This window comes from Mobula birostris, chromosome 2 (assembly GCF_030028105.1).
Source record: "Mobula birostris isolate sMobBir1 chromosome 2, sMobBir1.hap1, whole genome shotgun sequence".
Taxonomy (NCBI): Eukaryota; Metazoa; Chordata; class Chondrichthyes; order Myliobatiformes; family Myliobatidae; genus Mobula; species Mobula birostris.
This window is the reverse complement of record NC_092371.1, coordinates 59000067-59021507: the sequence shown is the minus strand read 5'-3', so window position 1 is coordinate 59021507 and position 21441 is coordinate 59000067. Positions and strand designations below refer to the sequence as shown.

General features: G+C 40.9%; 1 protein-coding gene across 2 annotated transcripts in view; it reads left to right on the top strand.

The window, feature by feature from the left end:
• Positions 1–21441, top strand: part of nol4lb (nucleolar protein 4-like b) — a 371742-nt gene that overhangs the window by 334283 nt on the left and 16018 nt on the right. For both annotated transcript variants that reach the window (XM_072241820.1, XM_072241828.1), the window contains one exon: positions 17000–17201. In XM_072241820.1, the coding sequence (XP_072097921.1) occupies positions 17000–17201 (202 nt within the window). The remainder of the gene's footprint in view (positions 1–16999; positions 17202–21441) is intronic.

The following is a 21441-nucleotide window of genomic DNA, read 5'->3' as shown; positions in this document are numbered from 1 at the left end:
CAGCTATATAGAACCCTGGTCAGACTCCACTTGGGGTACTGTGCTCAGTTCTGGTCACCTCACTACAGGAAAGATGTGGAAACTATAGAAAGGATACAGAGGAGATTTACAAGTATGTTGCCTGGATTGGGGAGCATGCCTTATGAGAATAGGTTGAGTGAACTTGGCCTTTTCTCCTTAGTGCGACGGAGGATGAGAGGTGACCTGATAGAGGTGTATAAGATGATGAGAGGCATTGATTGTGTGGATAGTCAGAAGCTTTTTCCCAGGTCTGAAATGGCTAGCATGAAAGAGCAGTTTTAAGGTGCTTGGAAGGAGGTACAGAGGAGATGTCCGGGGTAAGTTTTTTATGCAGAGAGTGGTGAGTGTGTGGAATGGGCTGCCGGTGACGGTGGTGGAGGCGGATACAATAGGGTCTTTTAAGAGACTCCTGGATAAGTACATGGAGTTTAGCAAAATAGAGGGTTATGGGTAACCCTAGGTAATTACTAAAGTAAGTACATGTTTAGCACAGCATTGTGGGCTGAAGGGCCTGTATTGTGCTGTAGGTTTTCTATGATTGTTTTGGATGTTTTTCTTTTGATTGCAGTACCCTTTTGGACATTGGTAATATGGAATATTCCAAGTTCGGTGCACTGGTTCACCATCGAGACCAATGGCAGAACAACTGTGTGGCCTTGGTTATAGTGTGGACCAGGGAATTATGCTACGGAGTCACCTGTTGCAGCCACCCAGGGAGGAGACGCTGGAGGTGGTGTGGCAGGCGTCCAGGCTGGGTCGGAGGCTAACCCCTCCCGTCAGTGCTGCTCTCCAGTGTTCACTTGGTAGAAGACAAGCTAGATTGTGTTCATGTGCGGCTGCACTTTTTTTTCAGTGCGTGATGATGGGACTGCAGTGGGCATGGGCTTGTTCTTGCTGACAACGTCCCATGCATTCGTTGGGGGCGTATTTCTTTTCAATAGTTGAGTTGGATGCCAGAGTCAAGAATCATATTGTTTGCAAATATTCTTTGTTATATATTGGTTTAATTGTGGGTACACACTGACTAAGCTTGTGATTTTCCCACTCTATATTGTTTTACTGCCACGCATAATAATGCCCTCACCAAAATGCCTGCCACATGGCCCATGCCAGCTTTGCATCAAACATTAATTGAGAAACAATTTTTCATCAGTAGTACTTGCAAAATGTGTAACATTGTACCAGATTTTGTGACACCAATTTATTTGGATCACACCTTCTGTTGCAATGTTCAGCCTTGTAATGCTTTAAGAAGTGTATTTGAAGGAAGAAGGCTCCTTTTCCTGTACAATATCAACTCTTCCAAATATCTGGTGCGGCATGAAGCTGCTTCTGAGATGAATTTAAATTTAGCTCAATTACCAATTCTGTCTTTTCAGTCCAACCTCAGTAAAAAAAAAAAGCTACCTACTGTTGTCGAAAGGAATTGGTACTGGAACTTACAAGTACCTTTTTAACTCTGTGCCTCATCTTTTCCTGTGAAACTGGGAGTTAGATTGCTTGATCTATTCCAATGTCAATGTGATGTGTTTCATCTTCATGATTCCAGAACTGTATTTGAGGGGAAGGCTTAAGCAAAGTACTGTATATTTTTCATGTAGGTTTCTAGAGGTTTAAAATCAACTTGTGGTGTGTTGTCTCTTCACATGAAGAAGTACTTGTTTATCTATGGGTGCTTGCAGTGAAGTTAGTGAGGCCATATTTCTGAACCAGAGTACTTCTGTATCATGTGATTGTCCTGAGCAACAGAGAATGAAAGCCATTTTCCAGAATGTTTTAATGTTTCTGTGGTGAGTTGCCTCCATTTATCCCTCTTGACTTAATTTGATACTGATTGAAACTGAGGTAAATATTTCATTAATTGCCAGCCTGTCCTGTACTGTTAGATGTGCACTGAAAGCTGAAGATTTTTTAAAGTGAGTTCCAGTTTAATCACCTGCTGTAAATGTGGACTATTAAAAGTATGCTTTTATCCTCAATCTTGAATAACTTTTTAAAAAGGAAACAGATTTAAGCTAAAGTCAAAGAGCCAGGGAAAGTAGAGAGCATCATCGGAGGAATTGTAATGACCTGGTATTCATTGCTGGAAGGATGGCACAGACAGATAAAGTACTAACTTTCAAAAGACTGTATATGTTTATTTATAGAACTAAAGGAAAGAGCTGAAAAGTGAAAGTAATTGGGTGGCACTAATTGCTCTTGTACAATATTCCGAACAGTCTTTCACATTCTTTTTGTCACCGTGAGCACCGTTCCCATCTCTGCAAGGCAACGTGAATGCAAATCTGAGTATTTTAAATTACCTGAGGTCATATGACAATTTGGTGAATAGATTATGTTCTGAATGATCATTAAACAAGCCCTCAGTGTATCTAAATTTAGTTTCAGTATCTCCAACTGGAAGAGTCGAAGTGACTGTGTCTGATTTTAGAGAAATTCTTCATGGTAATTCTTTAAAACTACCCATGGCAAAACATCCTTTGTAGAATTAACCCCTGTGACAAAGAGAAGTTCTTCATACAGGCCTAGAGTGGTCAGAGCCCTTGAGTGAGCTTCAAAGACGCACTTATAGGTGTCTGGACACATTTTGCAGCCCAAGTACTTGCATTTCACCTAGACAACAGAAGTAGCAGCTTCTGCCTCATGCATATAATAGTTAGAGGTGAGGCATTACACATGGAATAAAGTGTACAGAATGATTTGAATACAGATATATGAAATTTGAGGCAGTAGCCAGTCTGCGAATTCAACACCAAATTAGTGACAAGAATTTTTTTAAAGAAATCAACAAAAATTCGAAATGTAAAAACGGTTAAGAAATCCAACTGATCATTAGAAAAAGAAGCAAGATCTGATTCCTACAGCATCTGCGAATTTCAACAGGACAGCATGATGCTTGCCTTTAATTCTATCTTCAGCATTTTGACAGAGATGATTCTGAGAATTTTCAGTAGAATTTTGCATGTTGACAGCTAAAGGAAAGAGCTGGAAAGTGAAAGTAATTGGATAAACACGAAGCCCAATTGTGCCCCAAGAAAGATCTGAAAATCCTGCCGAAGTCACAGTTGAGTTTATTGTCGTATGTACAAGTAAATGTATGCACAGAAGCAATGATAAACTTCCTGACAAGTGCATCAGACACAGAAAAGTCACTAGGAAAAAAAAATTATACAAGATTGGATACAGTCAGGTTTGTATTGAGGTGTGCCTGTATTGATGCTTAGTAAGGAGAAATGTTGTTATTGACCCACACTGATTGAGATCTGCTGACAAGGACATTGAGGACCCAGTTGCAGAAGGAGGTACAGGTCTTGATGATAAGTTTGTATGGGATGATTGTGTGGAATGCTAAACTAGAATCACTGAACAGTAGGTGATACATGTGTTCCTCTTGTCCACATAGTTCAGAGCAGAGTGTTGTTGTTTGTAGGCAAATTGAAGCAGATCTAGGTCATTGCTGAAGCAGGTGTTTATTTGTGCCAACACCAACCTTGAGTCAGTTATTGAGGTGATTACCTTAAAACAATAACCTGCAGTTCTCATTGGAGCAGAATTTGGTGGAAAGGAAGCTTCTATTTGGATTTCTTTCTGCTGCTACTGTCTGTCTCAAAACCAAGTTACTTTGGATCCAGAACCTGACTCCAATGACCTGTATTGCATTAATTGACTTCGGACTCAACATGAGATAGCAACATGAAAGTTCATGTCGATAACTAATCAAAGACTTACTGCCGTGGTTTCCTAATTCATAAACATCACATATCTGTTTCTCTCAGGGACTGAGTTAATTATATGCATAGCAGTCAATGCCCACCATGGCTTGTGAATCACATGGAAATTAGTTAATTGTTTAATTTTCAATCGATATTTATGTGATTCATCAAAGCCTCACCTACGTATACAGGGAGGCTACAGGAGTAGTCTGTATAAGTGATGACCTTCTAGCTGGTTAGAATATAAATATCACATCTTGCACAAACTCCTAGGGATGAAAGAACAGTAGAGTTATCAATTTTATGCAGCCATTTATCTGTTTCAAAATGAAGTATGATTCACTGAATTGAGTGTTTTTTGTTCATCTTGCTGAATAAAGCCTCTGTGGGGTTTTATTTTTATGAAGCTACCGGGGCTATTTTCTTAATTAGCTCTTGACTTCCAAATCTGTCTTTTTTCTGTCCTATTCCATTGGCTTTTGTAAGCAATGCATTATCAAAAACATAACTGTTCTTAATCTATCTGTCCTTTTAAACTGACACTCATCTTCAAACAATCATTCTTCCACCAAGCCTTTGAAAATGTTCTTCTAGGATTTTGACACAGCTATGCTAATCTTTCAGCTATTATAGGCCTCTTAATCCTCTAAGGTAGGCAAAAAGTGCATATACTGCGGGCAGGAGATGCATCACTAATCTTGTGACACCTGTTAAAGGTATCATCATTGAAAAATGAACTTGCCTGAATGCTCCTTGCATTCAAAAAACTGGAGAATGCAGTTGGCTATCACTTCTCACCACCATGTTTTCCACCCTCAGCTATAATTACATCCTAACCAATTTTTCTTGCTTTAATTACTTACCCAAACCCAACTTTCTTCCGGAACATGTATGACCTGGTCTTCTTGATAATTTCATGACCACTCAAAAGCTGCTGCAGTTTTGTAGAGACCTTATCTACTATCTCATAAAGAACAGTAACAACTTTTACCTATGTCTTTCATTAAACATTGTGACACTTCACAGCAGCATCACTAAATAACATTTCCAATCGAATTACAAATGTCACTCCACCCTTTTAAGAGGGAAGGAGACAAAAGACAAGAAATGATATGCCAGTTACCCTGACATCAGTGTTTGGCAAGATGTTAGAGTCCATTACTGAGGATGAGCTTTCAGAGTATGTGGGGACACTAGATAAAATTGGCAAAGGTCAGCGTGGTTTCCTTAAGGGGAAATCCTGCCTGAAAAAATCTGTTGGAACTCTTTGAAAGAATTAAAGGTGGGACAGACAAAGGAGAGTCAGTGGATGTTGTTTACTTGGATTTTCAGAAGGATATGACAAGATGCCGCAAATGAGGCTGCTAAGCAAGTTAAGAGCCCCTGGTATTACAAACAGATATTAGCATGGTCAGAAGAATGAGGCAAAGAGTGGGAGTAGGCAGTATTTAGAGTATTGTGAGCAGCTTTGGGTCCCTTATCAAAGGAGAGATTGAAGAGGGCCCGGAGGACGTTTACGAAAATGATCCCGGGAATGAAAGGGTTAACATGTGACTGCTTGATGATTCTGGAAATGTACTTGCTGAAATTTAGAAGAATAAAGGTGATTTCATTGAAACCTGTCAAATATTGAAAGGCCTAGACATAAACAGAGTGGACGTGGAGAGGATATTTCCCAGTAATGGGGGAGTTTACATAGAACATAGAATAGTATAGCACAGTACAGGCCCTTCGGCCCACAATGTTGTGCTGACCCTCAAACCCTGCCTCCCATATAAGCCCCCACCTTAAATTCCTCCATATACCTGTCCAGTAGTCTCTTAAATTTCACTAGTGTATCTGCCTCCACCACTGACTCAGGCAGTGCATTCCATGCACTAACCACTCTCTGAGTAAAAAACCTTCCTCTAATATCCCCCATTGAACTTCCCACCCCTTAAAGCCATGTCCTCTTGTATTGAGCAGTGGTGCCCTGGGGAAGAGTCGCTGGCTATTCACTCTATCTATTCCTCTTAATATCTTGTATACCTCTATCATGTCTCCTCTCATCCTCCTCCTCTCCAAGGAGTAAAGCCCTAGATCCCTTAATCCCAAATCACAATGCATACTCTCTAAGCTAGGCAGCATCCTGGTAAATCTCCACTGTACCCTTTCCAATGCTTCCACATCCTTCCTATAGTGAGGCAACCAGCACAGGACACAGTACTCCAAGTGTGGCCTAACCAGAGTTTTATAGAGCTGCATCATTACCTCGCGACTCTTAAACTCTATCCCTCGACTTATGAAAGTTAACACCCCATAAGCTTTCTTAACTACCCTATTTACCTGTGAGGGAACTTTCAGGGATCTGTGGACATCTACAGCTGTGGAGGCCAAGTCATTGGGTTTATTTAAAGTAGACGTTGATATGTTCTTGGTTAGCAAGGGCATCAATGGTAATGGGGAGAAGGCAAGAGAATGGGGTTGAGATGAATAATAAATCAGCCATGATTGAATGGCGGAGTAGACTTGATCCGCCAAATGGCTTAATTCTGCTGCTGTGTCTTATGGTCTTACGGATGGGAGATAGAAAGGTTAGTTAAGGGATTGCCTGTCATTGGTCCTCAAGCACTGAAGACACAGTCAATGTTGATGTAATTAAAACTTTAATGATCACAAGGCTAGACTTGGTGGACTTTTGTCATCCGAGGAGTCTAGGAGATTGCAAATGTAGAAAGTGATGAGTGATTTGAAAATAAGGATGTAAATTTTAAAATTTAATTATTACTTAACTGGAAGTCAATGAGGTCAATGAGACACCGACAATGATTTAATGGGCCTAGTGTTAGTTAAGGCACAGGTAGCAAATTATTGGTTTCCATTAAATCTATGAAGGTTAAGAGAAACCATCAAGGAGTTCATTGGAATAGGAAGTCATGAGTTAACAGTCGTGAAAGAAGATTCCAATGCAAGATGAGCCTATATAGTGAAAGAATCAGTAATTATTATGAAAATGGCAATACGTGATTCATATTTTATTGCAGATATGTAGTTGATAGCTTATCTGAGGATCATGTGAGATTCCAAGCTTAAGACAACATGATGCTAGGAAGAGGGATGAAGTTGGTGGCTAGGATATGGGGTTTTCAATGACAACTGAATCTAATGCTTCTGGTTTCTGTTAAAGTTCAAATCTTGGATCTCAAACAGGCTTTATTAGCAGACTATTACTGTTTGTAGCTTGTTGTTGCATGCTAATGAGGCCAGGAGGTCATTCGAACACAAGGATTTGCCAAAGCAACTGTAATAGCCCAAACATAGTCTGTGCCCAAATCAGTAGCTACTCAGCCCTTCCCAACTGTATGATCATTTATCCCTAAATTCTGTAGTTTAAATCTCCTCTTCAGCATCTATGTTTGAACTGACAGTGCCAGCTCTACCATTCCACTCTTCTCTTCAAACACATAATCACTTATTTGCCCTGAGACAGCCTCTCTAACTGGGGTTAGTCAGTTTTCCAAGCATTTATTATTGCTTTCACATATCTTCACAGCTTCTTGATTTCTGTTCTTAGTAACTACGCCCGAGCCCACAAGCCTTTGGGGTACTTGCAATCTTCAAATTCTGGTCCCTTCATTATTCCTACTTTAAATTGCCCCACCACAAATACCTTTCAAGGCTTAAACTCTAGAATTCTATCACTAAGCCCATACAACTAAACCAATCAAACTATCACAAAATATGCACATATGAGGAATTATTATCTCTCTTTTCTCCATGAAATTTATCAAGACCTATTTCATTTGGTGAATTATGTTTTTTGTGTGATTCGTTACCAGATACTGTTTGGTAATGTTCGGCAGCGTGCTATGGGAAAATACAGTTACGTAGAAGTTATACATTGCATAAATTGTACAATGCAGTTGCTGTTATCTTGGAGAAAACTCAAGAGTGTTAGGAGTGTTGTTTGGGCTGGAAATTATGTGTTTGTGAGCTGTTCAGGTTGAAGATCATCATAAAAGTCTACTCTCCTAAATACTTTCAAACAAGATACTATGATAGGTGAAACTTCTGTCATGATGCTACAATACTTTCCTCTTTCCAAATGAAGGAGATGGCACTATAAATTTGAAGTCTGAAATACATCTGAAATTCGTAAGTTTCCCTACACTAAGTTTTTGGAGCATTTGGTCTTTTTCAGAGATCTTCATCTAAAACAGGGGTGGCCAACCTTTTACATTCCATGCATCAAATTTTTCAGGCACGAGTTCAGATGCGCCATACAACTCTTGTACCCCCACAATTCTTGTAAAAATATGTTAATATAGAACTTGTGCGTGAAAAAAATCGCATCTGAACTCATGCATGAAAAAATTGATGCATGGAATGTAAAAGGTTGGCTTCCCTGATCTAGAATATAGCTTTTCAAGCTTATGCAATGGCAAGGCTCATCAGGATGGTGTGATGTAGAATGGAGCCAACAACACTTTTGTCAATTACAGATCCAATTTGTGGAGTCTCTTGAAGTGCTTCTTCCAGTGAAAGGCCTGTCTCACCTCAGTAATCTTTCCTGGGGCTTGGCTGCCAGCTGGTTGGACCCTTGAATGGTTAAGCCATAGATTAGGATGACAACACTGAAGGCTGCATCCTTTGCTGGACCTCCCAGGCCGTCTGTTTTTAGGTCACAAGTATTTTGCTGGACCTTGGGAAATGATGTTAAGAAACCAAGAATACCTTACGTTTGTGGTAACACACATAAAAAATGCTGGTGAATGCAGCAAACCAGGCAGCATCTATATGAAGAGGTACAGTCGACGTTCACCAGCATTTTTTGTGTGCTTGAATTTCCAGCATCTGCAGATTTCTTCGTGTTTACATTTGTGGTTATAGCTTTTGGATTTCCTTGTTGGTCTCATCAAACCAGCCCCATAGGATTGATTAGTATTTGCTATCTATGTTTTCTATTTAACAAAATCACTTGCCTTCCTTCCAATTTTATTTTTAAAACACTGTGTTTTTATGTGCCCCTAATTGATTTTGTTATGCTTGAGTAAGGATAATTCCTTTGCTATGGTCTATTACATTTCCCTCATCAGGCCCCTGTCGTATCACTTGATGGGATAGTTCATCGTAGCATGCTGCTTATTGTTTTAAACTGAGCCGGAATAGAGACACCACAGATATTTGGAATGTTGCACTGTTTTCACGTGCTAAAGTTTAAATAGCTCTGGCTGTGCTTTGATATTTACAAATGCATGTTTTATCAACTGTGATCATTCCCAGAAATTTGTTTCTTTTTACCAGCAAATTTTTAAATGGAGAGTTCACAGTGATGTAATACAATAACACATTTCCAAAAATCACCATAATGCTAATAAATTGAGTTCAATTGAAATGATAGTTGCTTTATACAAATGATGTATGGCAAGCTCCCACAACTAGTCAATAGAGGATGACTACCTAATCTTTTGAAAGAGAACATTGGATTGGTGTAGAAATTGGTTCTCAGTCCCATGCACTAAATAACATAATAAGCACATTGGACTCTGTTTATGAAATTCAGTTGTACACATCTGTTTTACAAAGCATTTTGCAGAAAATGTAACAGTCTGACAGAAAAACAGATACATACTAATTTTAATAAAATCCAATATCAGCATCCAGGGAGGATGCATATGTATTTACTGTAGTAACATTTTTGTATTGAAATTCTGATATGGGACTTAATCGCATAACTGATAATTATAACTTTGAAATTATGGAAATAACAGCACTGCTACATCTTTCATTCTGCTTCATGGTTTTTGAACCTTAATGCAGAGATAATTGCCTTTGATAGTTCATAACCAGAAATGCTTTTGATTTCTTTGGCTGAGGTTACAATTTTGAAAAGATTTAAAATAAACGAGCAATTAATCATAAACTCTGGACAATGAAGTTATCCTCAGCAAAAATTTTATATTATGTTACATTATGAAAGCCTTGCACCTGACTTTTCTGAGTTAACCTCCAGTCAATGAAAGATTCATTTTTTCTTTGGGAATAGAGAATAAAGTGTAGTATATGAATCGTCTTTTCCTGAAGCAGCTTAATAGAAATAAGAGGGTACAGAAACCCCTGGTCTGCAGAAACAAAGAAATTTCTTTGTGATGCAACACACACAAGATCCTGGAGGAACGCAGCAGGCCAGGCAGCATCCATTGAAACGACTAAACAGTCGACGTTTTGGGCAGAGACCCATCAGCAGGACTGTAAAGGAAGGGGGAAGGAGTCAGACTAAGAAGCTGGGGGAGGGGAGGAAGAAGTACATGGTGGCAGGTGTTTGGTGAAACTGGGAGAGGGGGTGAAGTAAAGAGCTGGGAAGTCGATAGGTGAAAGAGGTAAAGGGCTGGAGAAAGGGGAATCAGACTGGAGAGGGTAGAGGACTATGGAAGAAAGGGAAGAGGAGGAGCATCAGAGAGAGCTGATGGGCAGGTAAGGAGAGATGTTGTAAGAGGGAAACAAGGATTGGGAATGATGAAGGGGAGGCAACTACCAGAAGTTCAAGATCAATGTTCTTGCCCTTGTGATTGTACATTACATTATTGCTGTTTATGAGATAGCTGTGTGGACCACGAACAATTCTGTAATACTATAAAAGCTTTACTTTAACTTTCACATCTTCAGCTATTTCAAGTAGCTTAGAAACAATTACTTCAAGTGTATTCACTGCTTTATAGGAAAGCTTGAAAGCCACTTAGTGCACAGCAGAAATCAACAAACAGTATTCAGATAAATGAATGCTTACAATATTCTTGTATACTCTTAGACAAATTGGAGACCTAATATCAATTTGTGCTGGCCAAGGATATCAAAATAACTATGCTGCTGGCACATTGGCCTTCATAAATCAATATATTGAATAGTTAAATAGCTTCATTTCATATCAGAGAAATGTATACAATATACAAACTGAAATTCTTATTTAGAAGAGTGCCCAAAAAAATGTGACAGTGAAAATGTTAGAACCCCAAAGACCCCCTCCCCCGCACAAGCAGCAGCAAAACAACAACCCCACCCACTCTGCAAAAAAACATCAGCACCCTCCATTCACCAAGCAAGCAATAGCAAAGCCCCTGAGAAAGACCGTGGTCTACGGTACGCAAAAACTAATCACTCGCCCGACAACTCGACATATCACAGGCTCTCTGTTTCTCCCTATTAAAGGGAAAAAGAGGTATCCCCATTCACAGTGAGAGAGGTGACATAACAAAACAACTTGTTGATTTACGATGATAAAGTTTGTTGTGCTGCCTTTGTTTCCCAAGTTCTCAGAGTGGAGATTGAACAACAAACTCTTCCCCACCACCGAGAGAGAGAGAGAGAGAGAGAGAGAGAGCACACGCGGTTCAGTGAATACAGAGCCCCTGACAGCTGATCCACTGCTGCCGATGTTCCAGGCTCTCCCACGACGCTTCAATCAGTGGCACCAGCATAGATTCAGCCCATCCACAGGGCCACAAAGTCCTGGAACCCTAAGCTGTGCTCATCTTCTAGGCCATGTCCTAGGGACTTCGAAAACCAGCCAGTCATGAGCCCCTGGGAGTGGGTCCTGCCACCGCAAAGAGAAGAAGTCTAAGTGTAACACCAGGTCAGGATCTTCAACAAAATCCCATTCACTATGAAGTTAAAAAAGAGACATCAAAGGTAGAAATTTGGCTGTTTTCACCGATGAACTCGAAGCAGTTGCCATTGAGCATCATCCCCACAGAAGACGGAATGTTATGTCAAAGTTGTATAAGGCGTTGGTGAGGCTAAATTTGGAGTATTGTGTGCAGTTTTGGTCACCTACCTACAGGAAAGATGTAAACAAGGTTGAAAGAGTGCAGAGAAAATTTACAAGGATGTTGCTGGGTCTGTAGGACTTGAGTTAAATGAAATATTGATTAGGTTAGAACTGTATTCTTTAGAACGTAGAAGATTGAGAGGAGATTTGATAGAAATATATAACATTAAGTGGAATGTATAGATAGGGTAAGTGCAAGCAGGCTTTTTTCACTGAGGTTGCATCGGACAACAACCAGAGGTCATGGCTTAAGGGTGAAAGGTAAGAAGTTTAAGGGCAACATGAGGTGAAACCTTTTAATGCAGGGAGTATCATGAACAAAGCAGATGAGCTTGGAGCATGGATCAGTGCTATGATCAGGATCAGGAGCTATGATGATGTTGCCATTACAGAGACAGGAGTGCCAGGCTTTAGATGTTTCAGAAAGGACAGGGAGGGAGGCAAAAGAGGTGGGGGCGTGGCACTGCTGATCAGAGATAGTGTCACGGCTGCAGAAAAGAAGGAAGTCATGGAGAGATTGTCAACTGAGTCTCTTTGGCTGGAAGTTAGGAACAGGAAGGGGTCAATTACTGACCACCCAATAGTAACAGGGACATCGAGGAGCAGACAGGGAGACAGATTCCGGTGAGGTGTTATAATAACGGTTGTCATGGTGGGAGATTTTAATTTCCCCAGTATTGAGTGGCATCTCCCTAGAGCAAGGGGTTTAGATGGGGTGGAGTTCGTTAGGTGTGTTCAGGAAGGTTTCTTGACACAATATGTAGATAAGCCTACAAGACGAGAGGCTGTACTTGATCTGGTATTGGGAAGTAAACCTGGTCAGGTGTCAGATCTCTCAGTGGGAGAGTATTTTGGAGATAGTTGTCACAATTCTATCTCCTTTACTATAGCATTGAAGAGGGATAGGAACAGACAAGTTAGGAAAGCATTTAATTGGAGTAAGGGGAAATATGAAGCTATCAGGAAGGAACTTCGAAGCATAAACTGGGAACACATGTTCTCAGGGAAATGTATGGAGGAAATGTGGCAAATGTTCAGGGGATATTTGCATGGTGTTCTGCATAGATACATTCCAATGAGACAGGGAAAGGATGATAGGTTACAGGAACCGTGGTGTACAAAGGCTGTTGAGAATCTAGTCAAGAAGAAAAGAAAAGCTTACGAAAGGTTCAAAAAACTAGGTAATGATAAAGATCTAGAAGGTAATAAGGCTAGCAGGAAGGAGCTTAAGAATGAAACTAGGAGAGCCAGAAGGGGCCATGAGAAGGCCTTGGCGGACAGGATTAAGGAAAACCCCAAGGCATTCTACAAATATGTGAAGAGCAAGAAGATAAGACATGAGAGAATAGGACCAGTCAAGTGTGACAGTGGAAAAGTGTGTATGGAACTGGAGGAGATAGTAGAGGTACTTAATGAATACTTTGCTTCAGTATTCACTACGAAAAAGGATCTTGGCGATTGTAGGGATGACTTACAGTGGACTGAAAAGCTTGAGCATGTAGTCGTTAGGAAAGAGGATGAACTGGAGCTTTTGGAAAGCATCAAGTTGGATAAGTCACCGGGACCAGATGAGATGTACCTTAGGTTACTGTGGGAAGTGAGGGAGGAAATTGCTGAGCCTCTGACAATAATCTTTGCATCATCAATAGGGATTAGCCGCCTGGTGGCGTAGTGACATCAGCGCTGGACTTTGGGGCGGAAGGTCCCAAGTTCGAATCCAGCCGGCTCCCGTGCACGCTTTCCATAAGTGCTGGGTTGAGCGTCAAGCTAGCAACTCAACCTCGTAAAAAAGAAATTGCCTGCTACAGAAACATAAACAGCAAAAAAGTTGATGGCCTATGCTCTCTCGTGAGTTGAAAGGCAATCTCTCTCTCTCTCTCTCTCTCTCTCTCTCTCCCCCCCCCACTCCCCCCTCTCTCCCCCTCTCTCCCCCTCTCTCCCCCCCTCTCTCCCCCCCTCTCTCCCCCCCTCTCTCCTCCCCTCTCTCCCCCCTCTCTCTCCCCCCCCGCTCTGTCCCATCAATATGGATGGGAGAGGTTCTAGAAGATTGGAGGGTTGCAGATGTTTTTCCCTTATTCAGGAAAGGGAGTACAGACAGCACAGGAAATTATAGACCAGTGAGTCTTACTGCAGTGGTTGGTAAGTTGCTGGAAAAGATCCTGAGAGGCAGGATCTATGAACATTTGGAGAGGCATGATATGATTAGGAGTAGTCAGCATGGCTTTGTCAAAGGCAGGTCGTGCCTTATAAGCCTGGATTGAATTTTTTGAGGATGTGTCTAAGCAGTAGATGTAGTGTATATTGATTTCAGCAAGGCATTTGATAAGGTTCCCCATGCAAGGCTTATTGAGAAAGTAAGGAGGCATGGGATCCAAGGGGACCTTGCTTTGTGGATCCAGAACTGGCTTGCCCACAGAAGGCAGGAGTTGGTGTAGACGGGTCATATTCTGCATGGAAGTTGGTGACCAGTGGTGTGCCTCAGGGATCTGTTTGGACACCGCTTCTCTTCATGATTTTTATAAATGACCTGGATGAGGAAGTGGAGGGATGAGTTAGAAAATTTGCTGATGACACAAAGGTTGGGGGTGTTGTGGATAGTGTGGAGCACTGTCAAAGGTTACAGCAGGAGATCGGTAGGATGCAAAACTAGGACTGAGAAGTGGCAGATGGAGTTCAACCCAGTTAAGTGTGAGGTGGTTCATTTTGGCAGGCCAAATATGATGGCAAAATATAGTATCAATGGGAAGACTCTTGGCAGTGTGATGGATCAGAGGGATCTTGGGGTCTGAGTCCATAGGACACTCAAAGCTGCTGCGCAAGTTGACTATGTAGTTAGCAAGACATACAGTGCATTAGCCTTCATCAACCGTGGGACTGAGTTTAAGAGCCATGACATTATGTTACAGCTATATAGAACTCTGGTCAGATCCCACTTGGAGTACTGTGTTCAGTTGTGGTCACCTCACTACAGAGGTTGTGGAAACTATAGAAAGGGTGCAGAGGTGATTTACAAGGATGTTGCCTGGATTGGGGAGCATGCCTTATGAGAATAGGTTGAGTGAACTCAGCCTTTTCTCCCTGGAACAATGGAGGATGAGAGGTGACCTGATAGAGGTGTATAAGATGATGAGAGGCATTGATTGTGTGGAGGCTTTCTCCCAGGGCTGAAACGGCTAACATGAGAGGGTACAGTTTTAAGGTGCTTGGAAGTAGGTACAGAGGAGATGTCAAGGGCAAGTTTTTTTACACACAGAGTGATGAGTGCGTGGAATGGGCTGCTAGCGACGGTGGTGGAGGCAGATACGTTAGGATCTTTTAAGAGACTCCTGGATAGGTACATGGAGCTTAGAAAAATAGAGGTTATGGGTAACCCTAGGTAACTTCTAAAGTAAGTACATGTTCGGCACAGCATCGTGGGCCGAAGGGCCTGTATTATACTGTAGATTTTCTATGTTTCTATGAAACTTTTTCACTCAGAGGGTTGTGAGAGTGTGGAATGAGCTAGCAGCACATGAAGTACACACAAGCTTGATTTCAACGTTTGAGAGAAGTTTGGATGGTAGGGCCGCATCCCCAAGGACATCCTATATGGAGAACTCGCCTCAGGATCCCGGCCCATAGGGGGCCCACAGCTGTGTTACAGGGACATTTGTAAACGTGACCTGAAGTCTGCTGATATCAGGGTGGACACTTGGGAAGAGACGGCTGCAAATTGCTGCATCTGGCAACAGGCTGTACGTACGGGCATTACCAACGCAGAGGAAAAACGTACTCAACTGTGGTCGGACAGAAGAGAGAGAAGGAAAGCTGTGGCAGTGACGACCCAGCCGCAGCCATCAGCCTTCGTGTGCAGCAGCTGTGCCAAAGACTGCCGCTCAAGAATCGGCTTATTCAGCCACAGCCGACGCTGTTCCACACCCAATTGAGTCCCAAACCGGGCGCATCCATTGTCTACTTAGACAGACGAGCCATTAATTAATTAAGGATCGTAGGGATATGAAGGGCTGTAGTCCTAGTTCAGGTCGATGGGAATAGGCAGCTTAAATGGTTCTGACATGGACTAGATGGGCCAAAGGGCCTGTTTCTGTGTTGTACTTCTCTATGAGTGAGGTAGGGGCAAATCAATAAGGCTGAAGTACAAGTCATTTGTGATTCCATTGAATGGGATAATGTGACAGAGAGCTGAATGACTTACCCTTTGTTCCAATGCTACCATATAGTTACTAATATGTTCATTTTACCCTTTTAAATGCCCACTTTAATTTAGAAAGGGGAAGGTTATGTGGATGTGTTAATCGTTCATCTGCTAACATCAGCAATACTAATTTATAAGCCTTGACATGCATGCATGAGTGGAAGTTATGCTCTCGACAAAGAGCACATATGGAAATCAGTGAGCCTGAACACTTCCCACTCCTCCCTCCCTCAGATAAAGAGCAGTGCTTAGCATTGAAGGCCAGGAAAAATATACACGGATGATACAACAGCTTGCAAAAGCCAATAAAAGATACTACAGCTGGACGTTCATGGAGCTGACAAATACCACTATCTGCAACCTCACAATTTATTAAAGGAAAAAAAAATAATCTGTTGCCTGTGGTATTGTAACTCATAATTTAGATAAGATTTAAGGTTAATGTTTTATCGGCAAAACCCTAAAGTGGTGTGTAAGATCATCTGGGAAGCTTATTCAGTTCTCAGCAACAAAATCCAGTGAACTCAAGACTCCACTCTAAAACCTAAAATTATTTTGATCACATCAGATTGTCAATCCTTTCTAAATAGACTAACTGTATAAAAATGCTATTTCTGATGCATCTCATCAGCAAAATATTGAGGAAGTGATAATTCATTAGAAGAATTAGAGTAGAACAATTATGGATAGAATAGTTTTGTTTTGATGGGACTATTAAGTGAGATGTGCATCCTGTTGAGAGGAAAGCAAACCTTTATGCAAAAAGAAACGGAGTCTGAGATTGAATGGTTGCTGTGTTAAATTTTTCTGCGGCATGTTTCAGGTGTGTTTAATATTTGAATGTTTATCCTAAGAAAATTCATTTTCGTTGGATGCACGGTCTAGAGAGTTCTCACTGACACTACAGTCTGTTGCACTTAGCTTGGCAGTAAGTTGTGATATGTTTCTGTTGGCGCTGGGTATTTGACGTATATCATTGAGTACAGATTTCAGCCTGCATCTCCAGAGTGGATATAAATTGACTAATGGCAACATATTCAAGTTGTGGACAGTTTTGCACATAGCAGCTACTGAAGGGTGGAAAATGTATTTATTAAGTAGGAAAAAGTGCATAGAACTGAAGTACACAGTAAACAAAATAAACAACAAAGGCTGCATGAACAAATTACTGGTAGGTTGGAAATACAGAACAAATTGTGTCTAGTTAAATGTGTACATAGGACCCAAGGTTTGTTGATTTTAGTTTGCTCTTTTGTTTTGCTGTAGGATGAACCCATTGCACTAGATAAACACACTCAACAAGCCAGGGAGGCGGCCCAGCTCGCACACACCACTTATGCACTGCCAGCTGCTTCTTACTCACAGGATCAGATGTACATCAATGGAGGACTGAATTACAGTTACCGTGGTTACGGAGGAATAGGAGGTGGACTGCAAACTACGTTACAGACTGGCACCCTCAGCAATGGTATGAACTTTACAACAGCTGGAAATTGTTGATTATTCTTTGCTGTTATTAAAAATCCCATACAAGGGAAATGCTCTTTTATCTGGGTACAATTACGTGTAATAGACTTTAAGGTAGAAGTATAACTGTATAATGTAAATTGGAATAATTTTATATTTTCTTCAAAATTAATAGGTTACTGAAATGCTTTTTAAATGTATATGTGTGCCATTTAATTTTTAGAATATGGATGAAAGAACAATGGAAGGCTATGTGGGAGGTGAATGTTAGATTGATTTTGGAGTAGGTTAAAAGGTCAGCATAACATAATTTTCCAAAGGCCCTGTATTATGCTGTGCTGTTCAATGTTCTATTAAGAAAATACAGTACAGGTACTGGTCCATTTGCCCATCATGTACTCCTAACTAATCCTAATTGTCTATATCTTTTTATTCCATGCCCATACATATGTCTAAATGCCTCTAAACATTGCTATCATAGTACTATGCAAAACATTTTGGCACATACCCATGTATGTATAGCTAGGGTGTCTAAGACTTTTGCATGGTACTGTAATTTTATGTATTGCACTGTACTGCTGGCACAAAAAAAGACAAATTTCATGATATACATGAGTGATGATAAACCTGATTCTGATGTGGGTCTCTGTTGTGGACTGAGAGTGGGAAGGGGGCAGAGAGAGGGAATCATGGTTGGGGAAAGGGGAAGAGAGAGGGGAGGGAGGGGGAAATGTCAGACAAGCATTCTGTAATGATCAATAAACTAATTGTTTGGAATGAAATTACCTTGCCTGGTGTCTCAGGGATGGGTGTGAAAACATCCGCACCATACCCCCTCCCCCAATGTCCTGTCACTCCTTCTCTGCCACCTGCTGCACAGCCCTCCCGCAGCACTCCACCCTCGCCATTCCCAACTTCCTGCCAGATTTACAAACTCACTCTCCGCTCCACGTTGTCAAATACAGTATAGTGCAAAAGTCTTAGGTGCCCTAGTTATATATATGTGCCTAAGACTTTTGACAGTACTCAACCCTGGTAGCACATTCCAAATGGCGTCACCCTCCATATTTAAAAAATAACATGCCTCCTTTAAGACTAATTATCTTTTGTTTCAAAACTGTCCTTCAGCGTTTGATATTTGTACCCTGGAAAAAGATTGACTGACCTTTCTGTGCCTCTATATACCTCTGTCAGGTCAGCCTTTAGCCTCTACCACTCCTTACAAAATAATCCCGGTTGCCCAGCGTTATGGATAATACACTCCATTCCAGGCAATATGCGGGTGAATATCATCTGCACCTTCTTCAAAGCATCTACCCGTTCTTACAGAACTGCATACAATACTTAAAATGTGGCCTAACCTAAGTTTTATACCTTTGCAGCTTGACTTGACAACTTTCATTTTCAGTGTCCCTTCTGATGAGGGCAAACATGTTGTACACCTTCTTTATCACCCAGTTCACTTGTTTTTGCCTCTCTGAGAAAGCTAAGGATTAACACTTCAATATTCCTCTGTACATCAATCCTTCCTAGTTCCCTCTTGTTTTTGTCCTCACAAAAAGCACTCACCTCACGCTTGTTCAGACTACACTCCATCTGCTACTTCTCCCAAGTTTCTAATTGATCTATATCCTGCTGTGTCCTTTGACAACCTTCCCTGTTGTCCATAATTCCACCAACTATCTGCATACTCACTAAAGATTTTCATCCAAATCATTTATGCATGCAAGCAAGAGAGGTCCAAGCATCTTTTCTTGCAGAACACCACTAATCATAGACCTCCAATCAGAAAAGCAGTCTCTGCCACAATGCTCTGCCATCTATAACTAAGCCAATTTTGAATCCAGCCTAACATGGATCCCATGTGACTTAATCTTCTGGACTAATTGTGATGATTATTGTATTGTTCATCAGTCTTTCTGGCCTTAATCGCACACCTAATGCAACAATTTGATACGTAATTGGATGGAGAATAAATGGAATAACAATTTGAAATTCCTGGATGTGCATATTTCATGCATAAGTAGGTCTAGATTTTTCTAGAACTAGGCAGTTGAAGGTATGTTATTACTAGAGAGACAAAAGGAAAGAATTGTGAATAGAACAGAGAGCTTGATGATGGGATAAAAGGGTAATTAGTTTGTGTTTGGGGGCAGAGGGCAAGCAATGGGAAACAAACAATGAAATAGTTAGTCTGACAATGACAAAACTGTGCTTGAATGAATCCAAGTTTGCCCAGGACATGAAATGTATGAGTGGACACTCACTGAGTGTATGTTCATGGTCTTCTGCTGCTGTAGCCCATTCACTTCAAGGTCTGATGCGTTGTGCTCTTCTACACACCACTGTTGTAACACATGGTTATTTGAATTACTCTCGCCTTCCCGTCGGCTTGAATCAGTCTTGCCATTTTTCTCTGACCTCACTCATTAACAAGGCGTTTTTGCCTATAGAACCGCCACTTACTGGATTTTTTTTTTGTTTTCCACGTCATTCTCTGTGAACTCTAGAGACTGCTGTGTGTGAAAATCCAAGGAGACCAGCAGTTTCTGAAATACTCAAACTACCCCACCTGACACCAACAATTATTCCATGGTCGAAGTCACTTAGATCACGTTTCTTTACCATTCTAATGCTTGATCTGAGCAACAACTGATTCTCTTTATCATGTCTGCGTGCATTTATACATTGAATTGCTGCTATATGATTGGCTGATTAGATATTTGCATTAATGAGCAGGTCTGTCTAGTAATTTGGCCACTTAATGCAGACGGGAGAGCAAGTTTTAATGAAGATATTCGGACTCTGCAGTGGGACATAGATAGGTCGAGTAAATTGGCCAATGGATTTTAATGTGAGAAAGTGCGAGGTCCTGCACTTTGGTAAGAGAAATCAAAAGGCTGTTTATTATCTAAATGGAGAAGTACTACACATGAGTGACCTACAGGGGGATGTAGATGTTCTTGTGCAGAAATCACAAAAATCTATCATAAAAATAGAGTGTGCAATTAGGAAAGCAAATGACATATTGACTTTTATTGCAGGTACTTAGAAATAGAGAAGAATTGTTACAATTAAACAAGTTATTGGTGAGGACACACCTGAAAAACTGTGCACTATTTTGATCCCCTTAACTAAGAAAGGATAATAGTGTTGCAGTCAGTCCAAAAGAGATCCGCCAGGTCATTTCCTGGTGTGAGACGATTGTCCTAAAAGTAAAGGCAATACTGGTATTCCATAGAGTATAGAAGAATAAAGGAAACATACAAGCTGCTATGGGGTCTTGACAGGTAGATACTGGGATATATTTACCAATGGAAGAATGTTGAATAAGGAGACATTCCAGATATTAAAAAGGCTAGTCATTTTAAAACCGAGGGTAGAAATGTCTTCTTGCGGAGATTGTGAGTCTTCAGAATTTTCTGCCCCAATGCATTGTGGAGACTAGTTCATTAGAAGTATTTAAAGTGGAAGTCTTTTTTTGAAAAATCAGAGCACAAGAGTTCTAGGGGGATCTGGCACAGAGGAGTTGAGTGCTGGAGTATTGAATGTCAGGAAAGACTTGCCAAGTAGCCAAGTGGCCTATTTGCAATCCTTTTCTCTTGAGTTCTTGTGATGTAAATTCTTATCATTCCAAGGGTTCAACACATTATAACTCTCAGTATATCTGGCTTTGAGATACAGAACCCTCATATAGATTCTCTGCTTTCATAGAGTCAAAATGTTTTCTGTTGAAATTCTAGACAAATTATTTTAGGAGGGGGTCCCCAACCTTTTTTGCACCGCGGACCGGTTTAATATTGACAATATTCTTGCGGACTGGCCAACTGTGGGGGGGCGGGGTGGTGTTAATCACAACCGGAATATAGGTGATAAGTCAACTATAAGTCACTTATAAGTGGCTAATACATTCAATTTCATTTCTAAAAGGGTTTATCTAACAAATTTAATATTAAGTACACAGCGCATATTTTCCTTGCATGAATATAGTGATAAGTCAATTATAAGTCACTTACATAAGTCAATAGCATCATAACATTTTAAGTAATATTTGGCTATTAAACACACAGTGCATATTTTCCCCGTATGAACATATAAAATCATTGCTACACAGCAATATGGCTGAATCAGTGGGAGCCCTGGGTTTGTTTCCTTGCAACAAGACAGTCCCATCGAGGGATGATGGGAGACAGCGATACTCGAAGGGGGTTCCCTTATGTAATGACCTCGTGTGCATTCAA